The sequence below is a fragment of the Ornithodoros turicata genome, chromosome 8 (assembly GCF_037126465.1).
Source record: "Ornithodoros turicata isolate Travis chromosome 8, ASM3712646v1, whole genome shotgun sequence".
Classification (NCBI taxonomy): Eukaryota; Metazoa; Arthropoda; class Arachnida; order Ixodida; family Argasidae; genus Ornithodoros; species Ornithodoros turicata.
Genome location: NC_088208.1, coordinates 6,474,221 through 6,495,713, shown reverse-complemented (window position 1 = coordinate 6,495,713; position 21,493 = coordinate 6,474,221). Strand labels below are relative to the sequence as shown.

Genomic DNA, 21,493 nt, shown 5'->3' with positions numbered 1-21,493 from the left:
ACGTTCAACGCTGGACCAATGTCATTTCTCACTTCGCTGGCGCTGCATGAGGGATTGATCAGGAAGCGCTCCTATCGATTCATGGGGCATTGGTTGGGGGACCATTCACTACAGCCTCCCGGTCTTACACGGCATCTCAAGAACATCTGAACAGAGGCTTTGGTGTATGTTGGCCAGAAGCTTGAGGATCTGCCTCGGTGTACCCCGCGACGGTGGTGGCAGAGGCCCGAGAGCTGCCAGTAGAGGTCTTACGTCTCAGAGAAACTGTGCGCCATTAGAGAGTTTTAGCAAACAACGCTCTCCCGCACGGTAGGTTACCGTCGGCGCGGCCACGCAACTGTGTATGCTCAGAAGACGTCAACCGCACGGTATCTCTCAGGAGCTACGCTCTCTAGTCGCCATTACTGGACACAGTTACGGTTCGAAAATCTCATCATGGCTGCGTCGTCTGCTAGTATGACACCCGCCCGAAAGCGTTTTATGATCACCGATTATCTTTACTTTCGCCGTGAGGTGCTCGCAGAGGACTCCTAGAGTCTCCGGCGAATTTGACTTACATTGCGGGAGCAGTAAACATTGTTTCAGGCGTGCAAGAACGAAAGAGCAACTTAACCGCAACTGTCTTTTCTCTCGGTAGCCAAGTTTCGAAGAATACACTTTAGGTGCACACATTTGTGAAGCAGCACCCGTTCATGGTCAGGAAAAAAGCGTCACAGTTCTTTGAAAACCCTTTCAATCGTGAAAATGAAACGCGCATGGTGGTGGCAGAGGCCCGCGAGCTGCCAGTAGAGGTCTTACGTCTCAGAGAAACTGTGCGCCATTATCTATGCCTCGTCGCGGAACACCGTCGTCACCCCTTGGTTTCGAAGCTCAAAAGGCGGAGGCAGAGCAACATTTCTCACTGCATCGCTGCTGTAAAGCCCTTGCTACCGGCTTTTGTTGGAAGATCAGTCATCCCCAGGTCCCCTCCGTGGGTCTTTTCGATACCTTCGATCTCTACTATCATTCCTGGGCCCAAGAGCAAGAGGGATCACGTTGCAGCACCCGTGTTGAAACAACTTGCGCTAGACATGATGCAGTGCCGTTACCCTTCGCACACTGCAGTATTAACAGATGGGTCGACCAACTTACACTGCTCCACTGCTGCCTTTACAATCCCGACTATGTCGTCGTGCCACGCATACCGTCTCTCGCACCGCACCTCATCCACGTCTGCAGAGTTGCATGCCAATTTGTTCTTCCTCAAGCACATTGCATCCGCCGCTATCAGCAGCTGGGTGATATACTGCGATTCCAAGGCAGCTCTTCAGTGTATAGCGAACATGGGTATTCGTGGATCACCTGTGGTGGTGGACATACTGGAGGAACTAAGCCGTCTTGAGATCAGCGGCACTCTATCTACTTCCAGTGGGTTCCTGCACACTGCGGCATCCGCGGCAATGAAGAGGCTGACGAGGCTGCAGCAGCTGCGTATCACTCCCGATCAAGCGTGCGGATTACCCTCCCCAAAGGCGACAGGCGAACCTTCCTAAATGATGTGGTGAGGCCTCTCGCACATGCGCAATGGTCTCGGGACGTTCCATCAAGAGTTCTGATGCGTGAAGTGGACCCTGACTTTGGCTTCACCATGCCTTCTCGTATGCCTCGCCATTTTGCGTCGCTGATACACAGGCTTCGTCTTGGGGTTGCATTCACCCCCCATTTCAAACATCTGATCGGCCGCTCCGACACCATGCTCTGCTCTCGCTGTGCTGTTTTGGCGGATACCAAGCATGTGCTCCTGGACTGCCATCTTTACACCTTCCATACAGTGTCGCCTGTAGTCGATCACGGCCGCACCATTCACATTGGCAACCATTCTCGGCCCTTGGTCTAACCAGATCGACCATCGCCAAGCTCTTAAGTATTTCAAGATTTTTCTCCGGGACACTGGTCTCCTCTCTACCCTATGATCTGCCTGCGTACCTGTGTGCTGTGTGTGTGTGTGTTTGTGTGCTGTGGTTTTGCATACCGTTCTGATGTCTTACTGACTCCACTGACTGTCGACCCTATTTAGCATCGTTCATCACCTCATCATCAGGACACGTCTCATCCTGCCCCATTGTGCCTTGGAGTAGTGGGCCGCACCTTACATGGCGAATTTCCACATTCATTATCATTAATTTATTTGTTGTTGTTGACTCATGTCTTCCTTTATGGCATCAAAGACCGCTAACTTTCATTCGAGAGCAACTAGCCTGCTTCCTATACCTGCTAAAGCTGATTCAGTATTTTGTTGGCTGCATCGAATTTCATCGATGCTGTTTGTGAGCTGCTGGACTCTCACAATCGCAATACTTTCGAGATTCTATGCTGTTTGTTCTGTACACACGCGTGTTTCTGTACTTGCAGTTGTAGCATTTCGTTGCGAAGAGGTTGTCGTCTTACGTGATTTACTTTTGCTACTTTGGGATGTAAGTGTGCGAGTTTGTGGACCCCTGCTTGCTTCCACGTCACCTGCCATTAGCAAAAGAAGACAACTATTAAACATTACGCAATAACATCAAGAATCTTGCATGGGCACGGGAGCAGCACTAGAAATCGGTTGTCACTTTTTCTAGCGTGCAACAAAAAGCAGTTACGCACCTGTGTAAAGAAGGAAATTGCTTGTTGATGCCCTGTTGCTACGGGGCTGGGCTTAAGATTAGCTACATTCAGTGGAATAAGGACAGAACAGTGCTCTGCGACCTTCTTCGTCGCGCTCGACAATGCTTCGCGTGCCACTGCCGACTAAAAATTTTTTTATATTGTTTCGTATTTTAAATCAACCTCGCCTAAAAGGACTCAATATGCCAGATATAAATGCCTTCAGTGTACAGTAAGCGTTTGCAACGGATTCCGAAAGAAGATGCAAAATTTCACAGACTTGGATTCTCAAAGAATAGGTGATGTTTCTCTCCTATCAACAGCGCGAACGTCTCCGCTCTTCACTCAGTGTTGGAAGGTAGTTGGGGCTCCGTCAGCAACAGTGGTGAGGGGACGGAAATAGGCCTTCTGGAAGCGATGCTGTCAGGCGCATTGCAGATTGCGTACTATGCCTCATATATCTATGCGGAACTATATATGTGCGCACTATGACGTCATTCGTCTCAAAAGCGGAATATAATTTTATGATAGTTCCGTTTCACATAGAGAAACAATATTTTTGAGAGAATACAGTGTGAGGCGCGTGGATTGCGATGTTATAAATTAATTATATGAGTTTGATTATCTCGGATCTTGAAGACACGCGATTTATTCTTTGATGGCACATTAGGAGGGGATAATACCTGTGCGGTCCCCTGTACGTTCTCCGAGGGAAATCATTTCTTTTATTATTTTTTAATGTTTTATTTATTTATTTGAATAGAGGGACTGATTTACGTGATACACTGATCTCGTTCGACACTTTTGTGAGATTCACATTGAATATACCTAGACGTTACTACCATTCCAAATTAGTATTCCTACCGACGTTACGAACCGCAGAAAAATTAAAAAAATGTGACACTCAATTTGCGAAGCAAACCACTGAAGGATTAAAAGACGAGAAGAAATAATTAATAATAGTCCTATATAACGTGAATAAAAAAAAAAACGCCGCCTCAGCGGAATCTGTTCTGCACACGTGATGTGCACACGTAGAAATGCAATCTAAAGATGCACACGTGTTTTGCCGATCTAGCGTTGCCCCTGTAACTATCCCTATATACTATATCCTGATACAAACGCTTTCTGTCCCTCTTCTACGCAGACTGGAGAACCCTTGCCACGGCGAGCAGTGCGAGCCGCCATACGGATTCCGGAACAATCTTCCTCTGACCACCAACACCACACTTTTCCGAGTGAGTATGTGAACCGTCCATGTGGCTCTAATCACAGTTCTCTGGGTGTCCTGCTATGTTCGAATCCGTCTAGGGACACACAACCACCAACAGCAGCTACGTGAATGAGATGAGATGAGGTATTTCACCCCAGGAATTACGGTACCCTACCTCAGCACATGTAGGTTAAAGGGGCACTAAAATGCAAAGACAAGTTTACCTCAAATTACATTATACGCTATGTTAATTTCGTACTTGTTATCATAATTCAAAACTTTGATTCAGTTACGGAGCTACAGTCGAAATTATACGAGGCTCTTCTTTGCTTCGGCGCTAAGCATTGCACATGGTTTCAGATCGTGCATCGATGTTTTTAGTCAATGCTACGCGTGCACGCGCGTGCCACGCCATGGAGCAGTCTAGGTGAAAAACGTAGTGCGCCGTTGCGAAGCGGACTGGCATCGCTCTCTGATGGACATGAAGATAAATGTTGTCAGTAGAACATTCGCGAGAACTGTTGTGGGCTACAATTCAGTGAATAGGTATTGAAAAATGCCGCAGTGCGCATCATGCCGCGCAAATAGGGAACACTACGATCGGACCCGTTCCAAATCACACAGCCGCGATAGGTATGCGCGCGCTTCTCCTGCTGTCTCTTTGGATGCCGCTAATCTTTGACTCCCGGGGATCTCATTCATTGCCGCCAAAGACGACCCTGTTGTCATTGCGTTTTTCTTCTAAACGGTAGCGCTGTGTGAGCTGATTTTGCTTGCATTATACTAATCCAAACACGGACTTTCGTTTGAGAACAAGTTGTTTCTGCATTTAGTGCCTCTTTGAATTATGACTGGGATGAGGTAGCAGTTCACCCAATCGACCACTCATTGTGTTGCACGATGAATTCGCATAGATGACATTCCCGTAACACAAGAGCGGCACCCTTGCAAACATCCCTTTGTTTATAAACATGTGCCGTCACGACAAACGCCGGTTCGAGGTATATTTTGCTGTGGTGGGCAGGAAGCGGGAAAAATGCGTCGGCTTATAAAGCTGATAGTGCCCACTAGAGTCACTAAATAAGCTTCGCTTCAGAGTATCGACACTGAGGTTCAAGGGAGACCAGGAGCGCCATCTTGTTTCTGCACCACACCGGTACCAATGTGGAAGCCTGAGTAAACGAGTCCACACTAGACTTCGACAGAAGGGGAAAACAGAGTTTAATGCGCGGTGCCACTTCGGCACTGCCCGAAAAAGAACAGAGAAGAAGCAGTCCTCGAGAACCGTGACCATCGTTAGATGGCGGTGGCGCTACAGGCTCCCCCCTCTAGAAGCACGGAGAGTGAGCACACAAAAAGAGTCTAAAGCTGAAGGAAGGTAGGCGATTTCGAGTCCCAGTGCACCCGGCGAGTCGCGGACGAAACCGGGGTCACGGGGGAGGGGACCGAAGAGACGGGGGCTGAAAACGCTGAGCAGGACGGGATGTCCATGTTCGCGGGCTTAACGCGATCCGTTGAAACCACCTCGGAGCGCCCGTTGATGAGGAGTGTGAAGGATTTCGGACGGCGACTTGGACGAGGTAGGGGCCGTCGTATGTGTTCTGCAGGGGCTGCCGATGGCCGTCGTGGAGTACGAAGACATGTGTCGTCGTTGCCAGGTCGGGGTGCACAAAGGCGCGACGATCAGAGGACGGTCGGTAAGACGGCGCCCGCAGGGTGGCACAAGATGAGGAGAGCCGGGTGGCAAAATCTTGCGGGTCGGGCAGGGGCTGAGTTGCGCCGGGAGCAAAGAATTCACCGGGAAGACGAAGGGGGCCGCCGTACAGCAAATCTGCTGCGGAAACACCGCAGTCTTTGATGGCGCTGCGGATACCGAGCAGAACCAGGGGCAAGTGCTCGGACCAACGTTCCGGAAACTCAGAGGTCTTCAGGGCTGCCTTGAGCTGTCTATGGAGCCTCTCCACGAGCCCGTTAGAGCAGGGATGATATGCAGTGGTGAGACGGTGCTTGGCTCCCAGGAATCTGCATACCACGGCGAAAAGGCGGGAAGTGAATTGGCGACCACGGTCAGTGGTGATAGTGGCTGGCGCTCCGAACCGGGAGATCCAGATGGTGAGAAATGCAGCACAGACCGAAGAGGCGGTAATGTCGGGAATGGGGGAATGGGGGGGCTCGTTGGCATGCCAGGCATGTGCGGGTCCAGTGACGTGCGTCCTTCTGCATGCTGGGCCACAGGAAGCGGGTGGAGATAAGACGCTGCGTGGCACGTATGCCGGGGTGGGCGAGGCAGTGGAACGCGTCGAAGACCTGGCGTCGAAAGGCCTGAGGGACATATGGTCTGGGTGTTCCCGTTGAAGTGTCACAGAGAAGGGGTTGAGCGCCGACAGGCAATGGGACCGTTTGGATGGTTAGGTTGTTCGGCGTCGCGCAGAGTCGCTGGAGTTCCGGATCGTCAGCCTGTGCCAGAGCAAGGGCAGCATAGTCAATGGCTCGAGGTGGAGATGAGGTGACCGCCGATACATCGAGAGGCGACAGCGCGTCAGCTACTTGGTTGGATTGGCCACAAATGTGGCGAACGTCGGTGGTAAACTCGCCGATGAAAGCGAGATGCCTGATCTCACGAGGTGAAAGCGAGGCGCTGGAGGATTTAATGACGAAAGTCAGCGGCTTATGGTCCGTGAAAACGATCAAGAGTCTTCCCTCGAGGAAATGGCGGAAGTGCCTTATGGTTAGGTAGACGGCGAGCAGCTCGCGGCCGAAAGTGCTGTACCGTTTCTCCGCCGCCGTGAGCTTGCGTGAGAAAAAACTCAATGGGACGGGCTGGCCTTGATCGTCGAGTTGATGTAGGGCTGCGCCTACTGCCACACTTGAGGCGTCCACCACGATGTACGTCGCTAGCCTCCGACAACGTCTTTTTAACCTGCTGAAACGCTTGCTCAGCCTCAGCTGTCCACACGAGTGTTTTGCTGGAACGGTTGGTGCCAGAAAGGAGGTCGAAAAGTAGGGCAAGTAGACGTGCACAGCCAGGAAGGAATCTTCGATAGAAATTGACCAACCCAAGGAATTGGCGGAGCTTGCGATGAGTTTGTGGCTGGGGAAAATCGTCAATAGCTTGGACCTTCGTGCGGAGTGGCCTGATCACTTCCGAGTTGATGTGATGGCCAAGAAAATCTATGCTGTGTACGCCGAACTCGCATTTGGCAGCATTTTTGTCCACACCGGGTCACCAGAATTGTGGAAGCCTGAGTAAACGAGTCCACACTAGAGTCCGACAGAAGGGGAAAACAGAGTTTAATGCGCGGTTTAATGCACTTCGGCACTGCCCGAAAAAGAACAGACAGCACGAGAGAGAAGAAGCAGTCCTCGAGGACCGTGACCATCGTTAGATGGCGGTGGCGCTCACCATCCCCAGTTGAGGATCAAAGACGGCTCACATAATACTCCCTGTGGGATAGAGAAGCGTGTATGATTGTTGTGCGATAATCCATATATTGTCCACCAGAGCGTCCAGAAGATGTCAAGGTGAGCTCAAGGCCGTCAACTGCTGCTCGTAAACGAAAGGAACATTTCACCCGCGCACGATAGATGGCATCGTGCACAGGGGTGGCACTCAATGTATTGCTCCGTAGACGAAAGCGTGCTGAACGAACGCAATGCATCCTGGACAGGTCCTGGTCGCACGTCACAGTAAACGTCAAGGCGCACGTGACCTTAAAGATGGCGGCGCCCGTGATCGGCGGCCAAACCGTTTGTAAACAATGCGGTTGTTGTTTCTGCGCGACGTTTTGGATGTCTTTTGATCACGGTAATTATTTTTATTCGATAATCTCGCAGTAAAACGCTCAGTTTTGCACATAAGGCCTCGTACTATTGACGACTTCCAAAGATGTGATGACGACCGCCCGTTAGACTCACCGAGCCGATGCGATGTACTTAAACTAAGGAGAAATGGGGTACCATGTTGCGGAAGAAGCACCGCATGGTTTACGCTGGCAAAATATGTTAATCTCTTGGCTTTATGACGACGGAGATATGTCGGTAAGCGGCAAAACGACATGTAAACAAAGTCACATGACCTCAAAATGACGTTTTCTGTGACGTGCGACCAGGACAAGATGGCAGTTTGGCCAAAGGCACCCGCTTGAGGGTAGTTACAACAATGGCGGGTTTGTGTCACCCCTGTGGCATCGTGCGCTAAAGTGCGCTTTGTGCGTGCGCGGGGGCAGCGCGGCGCGGAAAGATGAAAGCGCATGCTCGCTGTTGGAACTCAGTGTCGATACTCTGAAGCGTAGCTTATTTTGTGACTCTAGTGCCCACCAGCATGCTTTGCGACAGAAAAACGTAATCGATGACGTAGGGGCCCAGGTCGCCTGTTATGCATCTTGCAAATGAGAGGCTAAAGCCCAAGCAGACCGGTGGACATCAACAATTGGTGAAAGGACCGCAAAGACTGACGGTGCTCCGCATCGTTGGAGCAAGGGCCGAAGATTGCGGGAAAGCTGAGCGGCTCGCTATTGACATATGCCAGCTAGAACTGCAAATTATTCCCTTGGACTTGTATAGGGGGTAATCGACCACCTGCTACCGTTATTTATCCAGACCCCCTTGCACCCCATAACCCCAGCAAATGTTCAGTGACACCCCTAACTTTTTCCCCTGTGTACCCCCTAGGGTGGGGGGCGCCCTTGCGATTTCAGCTTTAGACACATGTCGGTAATGATATCTTAAGCTGAAATGAGATAACTATAATAATGACTTCCCCCTAGTTTTTTCCAACACCCCTCCATGCTTGGGATTCTGGATAAGCCACTTGCAGTGATGCACTGGGTTATCGTAATTTTCTTGTCCAATATCGAAATTACACACTTCGATACTTTCAATGCAATAAGGAATACAGACATTTGGAGCTCTCTTACCTGCTGTGCATTCCCGTTTGAAACCCTCGTCTCATCACTCAAATAAGATAGTACACTCTAAAAACAGAACTTCACCGCATAGCACGCTGTGCGCCAATCATTGCCGCGAATGATAGGGTTATCGCTTCTGATTCGAAGAGAGAGGTGGGCGTACGCCTTTTTGTGGCAATTTGGATATATGAAAACTGCCACAAAAAGGCGTACGCCCCCCTCTCTCTTCGAATCAGAAGCGATAGCCCTATCATTCTTGGCAATGGTCGGAGCACAGCGTGCTATGCCGTGAAGTTCTGTTTTTAGAGTGTAGAACAGCATATGCGTGAAGCGTAACACGATGGGAACTGTTGTACGACAGTCTCTGCCAGGTAGGGAGGGCGCCTCAGACATGGCGGAATGCCGATACGTTTCCGGGAGTGCTACGAGATGGCGTAGGTTTTGCATGCCGTCTAATACTGGGACAGCGGATATTTCGCGCTTGTTTCTTGCGTTGCTGGAACTTCAGCCCTGCTTTTCTTGACAGCACCAGCCCTGGCCAGGACAATACACTATGCTAGAAACGATGATGACTGCAGCGGCACAAAACCATCACCACCATCGTGCATATGGCGTTCTGCGGGAATATGCAGGGTGTTTCACCTAAGATGATAAAAAATTATAACTGGCGACGTACTCGCCGGAGGATTGTCGGACTTTCGGCATTTACCTTCTGGAAACGTTTGCCATCATTGAGGAAGGCTTTGGACAATTTTGAATTTTTTTTTGCGGTAAATTAATTTTTTTCAATTGAACTTTGAAAATTGCCAAGCGAACCACACTTTTTTTTTTTACAGATACATGATGTCCTCCACGGATAACCGCGGACACAACAAAAACTATGCACAGTATCGTAACAGAAATAGTCGAAAACCATTAGCAAAAATTACGCTTTAGCCCCGCCTGCTTGATTTTCGCAGAGAAGGGGCGCCAGCTGCTGTTGCACGGCTATGACTGTCGAGTGGGAGGACGGGTGATGGGTTGGCGTTTGGTTACGGACGGACGCTGTGCAACGGGAAAACACAACGGAAATATGCCTACATGAAAATAGGGAGTTCTAGCGAGTCGTTTGTGCCCGAAGCAAGCGACCGATTCTGCCGATTCGAAAAGCGAATGGGAAGCGAACTACAGAGACTTTAAGGAAAGCTGAAGAATCGTTCATCTCCAAATGTACTCCAGGTGGGATGAGTAACAACTGGATCATTCGCATGTTTTCTTGTAGTAAGAGAGAGAGAGAGAGATACATGATGACGATGACGACGCACTGCACTTTCAGGCTTTCTCTTTGCGGAAGGCTGCAGTTGAGGCGAACCACGCCGGTCACCGTGTCGTCAACACGCTGTCGACCTCGGCACAGTTGTGACACTCGATATCACGTTGATGAATCACGATGATCTTAGAGGCAGTTTTGCATTGTAAAGGGTTAACCACCCGTGTGCGAGCCTCTCTCCATAGTTAGACCAAACAGGGAATGACACGGGGGGGGGGGGGATATGTTTATTAAGAAAAAAAAAAAGAAATGAAAGGTTAGCGAGGCAAAGAGCCGGCTTGCTATTCCGAAAAAAAAAAAAAAACGGGGAGAAACGAAAAAGAAAAGGAAGGGAAGGAAGGAATGACACGGGGACGAGCACTTTGCATAGCTTTAATGCGCCTTGCATATACACACAAACGTTCTCACACGGACAACATGTTCTGACGCCACAACTGGTCGCTGATGCGTTTGAAACGCTCTAATGAATACCTCGTTACATACAGCAACTTACAGCAGAGTATATACGCTCGTACATCGTCGGCCCCAGTAAACATCTCGCAGACCCACTGCAGCTGCGCTATGGTGGCTAGATGAATATTGTCTGGTGTGAGGAGCGCCCACAGCCTCCTACCCGACGGAGCGGGACTTTTGCGGAAGACGGCCACCAGGCGCGCTGCTCCACGGATGTATGCTAGTTTTTGGGCGCTCTGGCTGGTCTCCGGGCGGAGTTCTTTCGCCGTGACATATCAGAGGGCGGGATAGCGACGCTGTCGCGTCTTTGAAGTGCTTTATTTTACTTTATCGTCGGCTGTGCACTGTTTCTGTGGAATGGTGAACCTTTAGCAGACTTTTGACGCCCCTGTGAAGAAAAAGCGGCGTGCAAAAACGAACAGAGCGCCGACCATCCGTCGTCGTACATGAACGAATTCAACAGGGGGGCCCACGCTACTATTCAGAAACACTCTTCAAGCTTGTCTCCAAACTTGAAGATACCTTCACAATGCTGTTTTCATATCATAAAGGGCATGCAGACAGCCTACTAGAAGTATTGGCATGTGCTTGGGGCAGCGATGGCCAGTACCAAGTACTCAAGTAGAACTTTAAGTACATTTCTGTGTACTTGTACTTTACTTGAAGTACATTTTAAACCGCGTACTTTGTACCGTACTTAAAGTACTTTTTTTTCCAAATACTTTCCCATCAAGTACTGAAGTACATAAACTTGGGCTCCAGACAAATAGTCACAAAAGAGTATCAAAAATGCTCATCAAATGCCTATCAACGCTTTTAGTGGGATGTTGTACCAAGAGTCCGTCTGACGTTTTACCAAAAAGGATTTTTGTGCTGTTAAAGAGCATATTTGTTGAAGCAAATTTATTGTTGAGAGGCTTTGAACATTGAAAAAGTATCAACACTTCTATGATTATATGTAAAACGAATGGAATGCACAGACATTCCACATTACGTATAACACTGCAACCGGCAGCACAATGACTTGGTCAATTGTCATTTCAGTTCTTCCAATGCAGGGTTCTATGCCTTTTTATATGGTTTTGTTCATTGGCAATTAATAATCGTTTTATATCACAGTGTGTGATTGCATTACATGATGAACACTCTGAAAGACACACATGCTTTACTTTTTGCATTTTACGTTTTTTAATTGGTCACATGGATTAGATTGCTGCAGATCACAGTCTTATAAAAATTCTGGCTTGCATTGTGCTTCATCCTTTTTTTATTTTCTTCGTATTCTTTTTTAAACATGTTGTGTTTCGAAAAGCACCATGGAATGCCCAGAAATATCTAATCTCCATTGGCCTGTACTTTTCCCCCCTTGAAATTTCCTAGCCTGTTATAACAGAAGATTAGTACCGGAACACCACACTAGGCAGGTGATCTTCGATCAGTCAGGGTATAATACATAATCACAGCTCAGATGACTCATTACCTCTCTACATGCAACTGCAAATTATGTCATCTGATTATGTCCATCTTCACGGGTTAGCACATAACCTAGAACATTATGGCTTTAGAGCATTTGTCAAGAATCCTCGCTAAAGTTTTGCCAAACGAGCAAGACACATATACTAAACAGTGAAATGCAAACTGATACAAATTAAATTCGCAATGTACTTGACGAATACTTGAAGTACTTTGCCTAGTATTTTGTACTTTACTTGAAGTACATTTGGAATTGGGTACTTGAAGTACTAATGACGACAGGTACTTGGTAGGTACTTCATTTTAAGTATAATTTTGAGGTACTTTTCCCATCACTGACAAGGCGGAGCCTTGAGCATGTTGGCTGTCAAACCCATAGCGAATGTCTCACAATGAACATTGTAAAATTCTATGCTGTGAAGAGAATGCACTTCCCCGTAAAGGGCATTAACCGTCCTCGCGCAGAGCGGAGCAAAAAACAGAAACCTTCAAAGGAGACGCGTCTCCATCAGTGATTACACTTATGTGATCATTCAAGCTCGTGTACAGATGTTCTTTGCTTTCATTGTGTGCATATATATCATGATGAGGGGACGAAACAGGTTGTTGCTATTGCTGTGTATAATAAACCTTGTTTTGACATTGCGAGGTTGAAATTTGGAGATGATCGTGTCTTCATTGACTGATAGGAAACTTTATACATCGAGGAACAAAAAGAAGGATTAACCGGCCTCGTTTCTGTGACATCAAAAAAAAAAAAAAAACTAAAAGTAAGATTGAACAAAGAAAAGTAACATCATAAAAGAAAGAGATACAAAAGTTGAAAAGGTTGAAAAGGAGGGTTGCCGTCAGCTTTGTGACGTCCAAGCTACGCATGGGACATTACAAAGCTTAATACCTGTTCCTTTGCGTGCTTGAATAAGCGGTCTTCAATGTGTTTTAAGCTATTACCATTACTGTTTTGTTTTCCATTGATATTTACCCCCCACCGTTCCATTCCTCCGCAAAACTTCTCGGCCACATGGGCGAAAACGGCCCGTTCAGCAGACGTGCTTCGGGAGCGTTCGGGAGAATCTTCGCATACATCCGTGTGTGCGCTCCACCTGACGGCGTCTTCCGCGAACGGGCCGCCTCGGCTGCGCCGCCCCTCACACCAGACAATATTCATCTAGCCGCCATAGCTGCGCTACTCTAAACAACAGCCGCCATCTTGCTTCGCGATGTCAATCGGTCCTGCTCGCCGGATAACACGAAACGTCTCAGCGCGAGTTGGTCGTTCGTGAGAAACCGCGCTTCCCGCGACTCGTTCACCCATTCGTAATGCGCATGCGCGAGCTCGAATCGGTTGTTTCGTTCGTGCGAAAACGACTCGCTAAAACTCCCTAATATATATAAGAAACATGCTTCTGGATGTAGTCCAATGAACATCAACAGAAAAACGAAACGTCCTACATAGACTAGTTGTGTGCTTTCCAGGATACTGTTTCCTCTACTGGACTCTCCGCAAACTTGGATAATGCAGAAGGCGGTTTTGACGGCATCATGCAAGCAATTGTATGCAAGGTGCGTTTGTGTGTTTTCTTGTTTTCAACCTAAAATATTTAATATCGCAACTTTGTAACAGAGTTGGAGCTTCGCCCGTGTGGTTATTCCTATTTCTTGTGCAGTGCACGCGAGTTTGCTTTCAGATACCCGCATGATGCATCCATTACGAATACTTGAATCTCTTTGCTGTTACTTGCCTGTTCCTGTTCTCATAGGAAGTAGTGTGAAGGCATATAATGATTTAGATATTTTTCCGTTCAAGTACTTTTGTTCATGTTTAGTTGACGTGCTTGTATGGCTGGTCTTCTTGTATTCTTGGTGATGACGATGATGATGGGGACAAGAGGAAGATGGTGATATGAGTCGTGACGCGATTAGACTGTCTTCCCCAGCACACATATGCTACGCTGTTAAAACACAACTTCACCACATAGCACGGAGAAGGCCAACAATAGCACAAATAATGCCTTTAGCATTGCTGATTTGTGGAAGGCCCCCGGCGTAGGCCTATTTGTGGCAATTAACATAGCCACAACAGTGTCACAAAAAAGCGTATGCCTCCCGTTTTCAACAAATGAGATGGCAGGTACGATGTCATTCCGGATGGTAGTCGGCTAGGAGCGTGCTCTGCGGTGAAATTCCACTTTGAGAGTGTAGGCGAATGAGAAGAGAGGCACACAAAAAATGAACGCGTTTGGCCTCCATGGTGGTGGTCACTTTTTCGGCGCAGCTGCCGGGCTTATCTAGCATTTGCTCGAAAACGAAGCCTTTTGAATAGTGTTTTGAAATCCGGACGCGTCCGTACTTTTCTTTTATCCCAAAGGCGTTTCGTCATTGTCGTTCTCACACTTTCTTTTATGAAAACTATGGTTGTCGCGTCGAAAAATAGCGCAGTTTGTCATCTTGCAAGGCCGCTCGCAGGAAAAGTGACCACCAGTGGGAGGAGCTTACGAGCATGCCACGTCACTGCGACGTCACAATGTGACGTAGGTGAAAGCTCCCTATACGGAAAAGAAGGAGAGAACACTGGAGAAAAGAGTTTAACTGCATTCTCTGTTTTGTATAATGTTTTCGTATTTGTATATGCCTGCTATTGTGTGCATGTCGCTTTTTAGAAAATGTATCTATTACATAATTGAAAACATCGCTATTTAAAGGGACGGTCGCATCCATTCCAGCCAATTTCGAAACTATAATGTCATTTTACTGACCTGACCATGGTATCGAAAATCCCACGCGAAAAAGTGTCGTAATTTGAGTGCTATTCGATGGAATACACAAGAAGAGCAGACTCCGGATGTTGAGAGTATGCCGGAATTCCGCCCCTGGAAGAAGGCGAAAGCGTCATGCCCTACACCACCAATCAGAGCACGGCCTTGAAAAGAGGGATGCCGCTGCGGTACGGGCGTCTGCGGACAGCGCCTTTCTCCTCTGAGGAGCGACGTCACGGTGATCTCGTTATCGCCGGAGCCTCCGCAGCTGCGGAAGCAGTGCCCATCTTTAAAATTCGTTTATTTAATAACTGAGCACTTTTCGGGCGAAAAAATTAGCCGAGTAGATCGTCGGCCGACGCCGAACATAGTGGTGTCGGTTTCATACGAGGGGTGTTCAAGTCAAACCGGGACTTTTCATTTTTCGCAAAAGTAGAATGAACTTACAGGCGAGAAATTAGTTTTATTTTTCAACGTAACCTCCAGATGGCACTAATGCACTTGTCCCAGCGTTTCACGAGGGCTTGGATGCCAGCAGCATAGGAATCCTTACCGGCGCGTAGCAGCCATGATCGGGCTGCATTGTTGACCTCATCGTCGCAGTTGAAGTGGCGGCCCCCAAGGAACACCTTCAGTGGCCCGAAGAGATCGAAACCGCTGGGGGCGAGGTCTGGACTGTAAGGGGGATGTGGGAGCAACTCCCAGCCAAGTTCCTGTAAGGTGCGTGTCGTGAGATGCACGGTATGCGGGCGTGCATTGTCCTATAGGCGGAGGACTCCTTTGGTGATGAGGCCCGGTCGCTTTTGCTTCAGCGCCTTATGCACATCCCTGAGAATCTGGCAGTAATATGCACTATTCATCGCACTATATGCACTATTGATATCGAGACATGTTATCCGTCGGTCCTTGAGGATCAGGCGCTCCACAAGTTGGATGTTCTCAGGAACTCTGACACTGGGCTCTGAGCCGCCCCGGGCGGGGTCGTCCTGCACTGATGTACGGCCGTCCCGGAACCGTTTGCACCACTCAAACGCTTTGCTGCGGCTACGTGTATCGTGGCCATACTGAGCCTGAAGTCTTCTGTGAATTTCAGATGACTTTACGCCTTCATTCACGAGAAACTTCATGACAATTCGCTGTTCGATGTGCGCGCTCACCTCGTTGTCGGTCATCTTGTCCAGCACGTGCCTTCTATTTTGCACAAACTTTGGACCACCACGTGGTGAATGCGGAGGGCTGTCGCGTGTGAAAATGACGAAAAAGAAGTAGCGCAAGCCATTTGTACACTCAGGACACAGAAAGTCCCGGTTTGACTTGAACGCCCCTCGTAGATGGTTTTCTGGGTGCGATCGTCGTTTTAACAAGTTCTGTACGTGTTTGCAGGAGAAAATAGGCTGGAATAACCGATCCAGGAAGATTTTGCTCTTCGCAACGGACTCCATATTTCATTATGCGGGTGACGGACTTGTAAGTAGTTCCACTTTCTTCCACTGTATATTTTCATACTTGGATTACATTAAGGAGCATTGTAATGAAATTAAATTTCGTGTCGACCATCTCTCCCCGAGCCAGGTTATTAGATGACCTCCAATCTTACTGAGAACAGACAACTTAAGCTGTGCTTGCTGACGGTCACAGGAACGGAAAAATTGCATCTGCGCTGTGCTACGCGTATCGAAAAGGTGACCGCAACTGCGATAAAAAAAAAAGGAAGGGAGAAAAGGGGAGAGAGGGGCGGGTCATGTGGGTCAGTTCCTGTGGTAGCAAGGGAAGGGAACGAAATCACAAACTTCGTGGCTTCATTCTGGAGCCTAGGCAAATTTAATGCTTCAGTTCTGTGAGGTCTAAAACTAGAATATTCTGTGAATCCATCAAATCGCAAATATGTGAGAACACATTTTTATGCATGGATATCTTTCGTGCCCGCAAGCGTTTTGGCTCCCGCTCTTTTATCGTATACGTTGAAAATTCCAGCTGGGTGGTATCATCAAGCGCAACGACGAAGAATGTCATCTCGACGAGGAGGGCTATTATACAGAAAGCGTACATCAGGTAAGAAACATATTGTCACGGCGAGACGGGCGAGACGGCGAATAATCGCCGAACACTTTATTCAGCTGCTTAGCCGGTTAACATCAGAGCGATAGCTCTTAGACAGAACTAAGGTAAAAGAATAATGCTCCGACTGGTAGCTCACAAGCTTTTATGCACAGCGGCGAACATTGTAGAAAGCGCGCGTCGGTGGAGAGAAGGAAATACAGAAGCCTCTCCAAGGTCGCCGGCCCGTCCTTGAGATTCATGTGAGCGATGGAGCAGATGCTTCCAGAAGGATCGCTTGCCATGTAGCGCGACGTGTCGCGGGCCCCAGCCCGTCGTTCGACGCCTCGTTGCCTGTTGTTGTTGTTGCGTGTGGTCGCCCCAAAGACGATACGTAGCAATATGATTGATTGATTTAGATATAAAAAATATGGAGATTGTAGTATTGTAGATATGGAGTATTGGTTTTAACAATAAATGGGACGCCGCTGTTTCGTCCAAAGCGATTGTTTCGCTTTTATACACCGTCCGGAAGTTTCCCTGTGAGACGCTTCCCAGCGCTACGTCGACTACACGATATGGACGCTGTTGCCGTGGCACGTGGTGATGAATGTTTCTCAATGAAAACAGTTGGGTATGCAACTAAAAGTAGGAATATGAGGATAATTACCACTCTGTCGAAACAATGGAACAACAATTCTCATAATACACTCTTAAAAATGAGGGAGGGGGGGGGGGTTAATGGCAGGATCGGCTCGCCGTTGTTGGCCACACAGAAGTGGGCGACGTCACGACTATAGCAAAAAAAAAAAAAAAAAGAATGAAAAAGAACGGAAAGCAAAAGGATAGAGGAGGTTCATGGATGGGGATGCGGTGAGGTGCACGAGATGATTTGGGAGTAATCAGATACGTTCTCTGTGTGGCCTACACTCTTAAAAATGAACTTCACCGCATAGCGCGCTCCTAGCCAACCATCATCTCGAATGATATCGTTATGCGCCCTGATTTGTTGGAAGCGGGAGGTGTACGTTTTTTTTTTTTTTGACACTTATGCTCTTCATAAGTGTCACAAGAAAGGCGTACGCCTCCCGTTTTCAACAAATCAGGGCGCATAACGATATCATTCGAGATGATGGTTGGCTAGGAGCGCGCTATGCGGTGAAGTTCATTTTTAAGAGTGTAGGCCACACAGAGAACGTATCTGATTAGGTACTCCCAAAGCAGTTCAACTAGCTACGAACAGTAAAATTTTAGTCATTCTCGTCTAAAGTCATTAGTGAATCGTTTCCACTCAAGCGGTTCGCGAACGATTTTGCCGCTGCCCAATCAGTGGACTCTATATTCTGAGTCACTTCTCATTGGCCCTCGGCGAAACCGCTGGCAAACCGTTTCAGTTTAAAACGATTCACTAAAAGCAGGTATTATAACATTATGATAAAAAGTTTGGTTACGTCGGCTGGCAAAGCTTGAAGACGTCACAACTAAAGGGAAAATGGTTCCTTACCGAGTCCCAAGGTAATTGAGATTTGGCGAGGTCACGAACTCAAAAGAAATAACTATTCGCTCGTCTGTGATTGTGCTGCGTAGATACTGATATGAGAAACATACAGCGAGCCCTTCCCGTAATGTACACTGCTAAAACAGACCTTCACCACATAGCACGCTCCTAGCCAACCATAATTCCGAAGGATATCATTCTGTGTCCTGATTTGTTCAAAACAGGGCGGAGGCGCCTATCTGGGACAAGCATGATGTGTCTCAGATATAGCGTGGCCAACCACGGCGAGCAGTTTTCATCTTCACCACCACCACCACCATGCCTCAGATAGGCGCCTTCTTCCATTTTCAACAACTTCAATGCACAGAATGATATCATTCGGAATGATGGTTGGCTGGGAGCGTGCTATATGTGGCGAAGTTCTGTTTTAACAGTGTAGAGACGATGTCTGTGTCGGCTTCACAGTCAGGGTTCGACAGATGGGATTACCAAAGTGCTACAAAAATACTCGTACTTACGTACCCTTGTCCTCAGCAAATCAGGGAACAGTCATGTTTTTAGGGTGTGACTTGAAAACATGTACACTTTAAAGCAGAGCTTCACCGCATAGCGCGCCCTGTAGCAACCATTGGAGCGAATGATAGGGTTCTCGCTTCAGTTTCGAGGAGAGATGGGGTATTACGCCTTTTTGTGTGAATTTATATATGACAATTAACACAAAAAGGCGTACGCCTTCCTCTCTCTTCGAATCAGAACCGAAAGCCCTATCGTTCATGGCCATGGTTGGCGCAGAACGTGCCAACCGGTGAAGATCTGTTTTGAGAGTATAATGATCATGCACGTTGAAAAGTTGTTGCGTTGTCCATGGCTTGAAATCTTGCTCACCCGGCAAAGTTCTTGGAAATTTGAACTACAATGGCGCGACATGATGGTCGTAGGATAAGTTCCGAAAGCCTCAGTGGCCCTCGTATAGGATCACGAAGATCCCATGGTGGGCGCGCGTTTTTTACCCATACTCATATAATCATCACTCTTACATGATTTATCGTTGTTGTTGTTGTTTACCCAGACTTTGTCGTAAGTTTCTGGTACGAGAAATTTTGTTCGTAAAAAAAAAAATTGTGAATCCAACGCCTGAAGATAATGGCGGTCTGCAACTGTAAGGCAAGTCGAACGTTTTCATTAAGCATTGAATGTACCGGTGTTTTGAATGGGGAAGGTTCGCTGCTTCCAGTGCTCATACTTGCTTACTACTTATTTACGTGCTCTTTTCTCATACTTCCAACGTTGAACCACTGTCAGCACATTTTGGCACCACGCAATTCACCTGCTGTCATATCATTTTTCAATTGCGTGTGATGTCACCATCCGCACGAGTGAATACAAATTACAGAGCTGTCTCTCATTGGTAGGATTACCCGTCACTCAGTCAAATAGTGAGTGCCGTTGAGAAGAACAAGATCAACTTGGTGATCGCTGTTCCTGAAGGAGCGTACGATGTCTATAGACAAATGAGCCAATTTGTCCAAGGTTCGGCCGTTGGCAAGCTGGAAGGTGACTCATCCAATATCGTCGACCTCGTGAGAGACCAATATTACGTGAGTACTCAAGGTTGCTAACGTTATTTAGATTGCGGAAAAATATGGAAAAATTGCCTTCCAATACGTGACATTTCTCTTCATATTGCAGAAAATTCGCTCAGAAGTGGAACTGAAAGACACCGCGCCGGATTTTCTTCGCGTGAGCTACAAATCTAGGTGTTTAGGGTGCGTCGACCACTATGAGTATAAAATATCCCTATAGAAAGTGTTCTATAGGGGAGTTGATCTGTGCGCCCGAATAAAACGCATTCCACCCTTTATTTATATCGCGATCACTCCCATGAATCTTAGTCAGTGCGCAGTGAAAAGTTAGTTTACTTCCATTCTTTTTCGTGCGAAACCTTCCTCAAAAGGAAATCTGAGAAAGCCTTTCATCCATTTCACTATGTCCAAATTACCGTCTCCACGTAGCAACTTCACGCTTTGCTAGTTCAAGTAAAGCCTTGCGCTAATGTTTACAGTGCCCTAAACTAGTTATATTTCGTTTTTATGTGGTAAACAAATAAAATATATATTTATAGTTCATATTACACTGTAATCTGTTCTCTAATGTTCGCTAATCAATCAGTCGTGCTAGAGAGAAAATTCCCTCTTCATTTCAATTAAAAAAAGAATGAAAAGCAAACTTTTTTTTTCAGCAGTTGAAAATTTCCGAAACTTTTGCATGTCTGCCGATGTCGGTGCAGGAAAAGGCACTCATAGCCAATAGAAATGTCGCATGGATTCCCCGTCTTTTCATTGCATTTGTCTACTCTTACATATCTGCTGATGACTATTAGTGCTCACGAAGTACGATTAATCATATCACTGTTTGAAGTGATGAACTGGGTCGGGACTAACATCTACATATTTTTCTTTCATTTCCAATTCCTGTTTGAAATCCAGGAAGACTGTGGGTTTGACTAACGTGTGCAGCGGAGTCAAAGTAGGGGATCAGGTAAGCCGACCTATATATGCTCTGCGGTTCTATACGTAACGTTAGAACAGATTATTATCAGCTTTTAGCCGCAATTTTCTGTGTTGACGTTAGATAAGCGCGCCGCAAGAGGGCCACTTTTGAAATCGACACCAACAGTTGGTTGATTGACGTAAGCCCTTGTACGCCATTCATTGCAATCACGCGACATATACTTTGCACTCTATTGCAACTAACAAAATAAATAGATACGGGTAGTGGAATACAAATTAGAGTGGCATGTGGCATTTTGTGTAGCCCAGAGCCCAAAGACGTACCAGGAATGATGAGGATGACGGAGCATCGATGACGATGACGAAACATCGCATACGTCCCGCCGCCAGTACATGGAGACATGGCCATAATGCAATGGTGTCTTTTTCTGCTGACTCTAACAGGTGGAATTTGGTGTTGAAGTTGAAGCCGTGGGATGCCCTGCGAACCCAAACGAGAGCTACACTTTCCGGATATCTCCCGTTGGAGTGAATGAGTATGTGGAAGTGGAGGTTTCGGTTTTCTGTGACTGCAGCTGCAAAGACAGTGAGGTAACACGCACTCCATTTCAGACGTTTCTACCTGCCGCCATGTTTGCCGCGTTTTTTTAGCTTTCTGTTGAACACGGGACGAAAAGCCAGCCCCTTTGCAAACACCGATTCGCCAACCTAT

General features: G+C 47.4%; 1 protein-coding gene across 1 annotated transcript in view; it reads left to right on the top strand.

The window, feature by feature from the left end:
- The window catches only part of LOC135366427 (integrin beta-PS-like), an 88,520-nt gene that overhangs the window by 50,335 nt on the left and 16,692 nt on the right, over positions 1-21,493 (top strand). The window contains exons 8-15 of the mRNA XM_064599122.1: positions 3,773-3,863; positions 13,457-13,543; positions 16,120-16,203; positions 16,711-16,788; positions 19,684-19,869; positions 19,961-20,037; positions 20,758-20,809; positions 21,226-21,372. Of these exons, the coding sequence (XP_064455192.1) occupies positions 3,773-3,863; positions 13,457-13,543; positions 16,120-16,203; positions 16,711-16,788; positions 19,684-19,869; positions 19,961-20,037; positions 20,758-20,809; positions 21,226-21,372 (802 nt within the window). The remainder of the gene's footprint in view (positions 1-3,772; positions 3,864-13,456; positions 13,544-16,119; positions 16,204-16,710; positions 16,789-19,683; positions 19,870-19,960; positions 20,038-20,757; positions 20,810-21,225; positions 21,373-21,493) is intronic.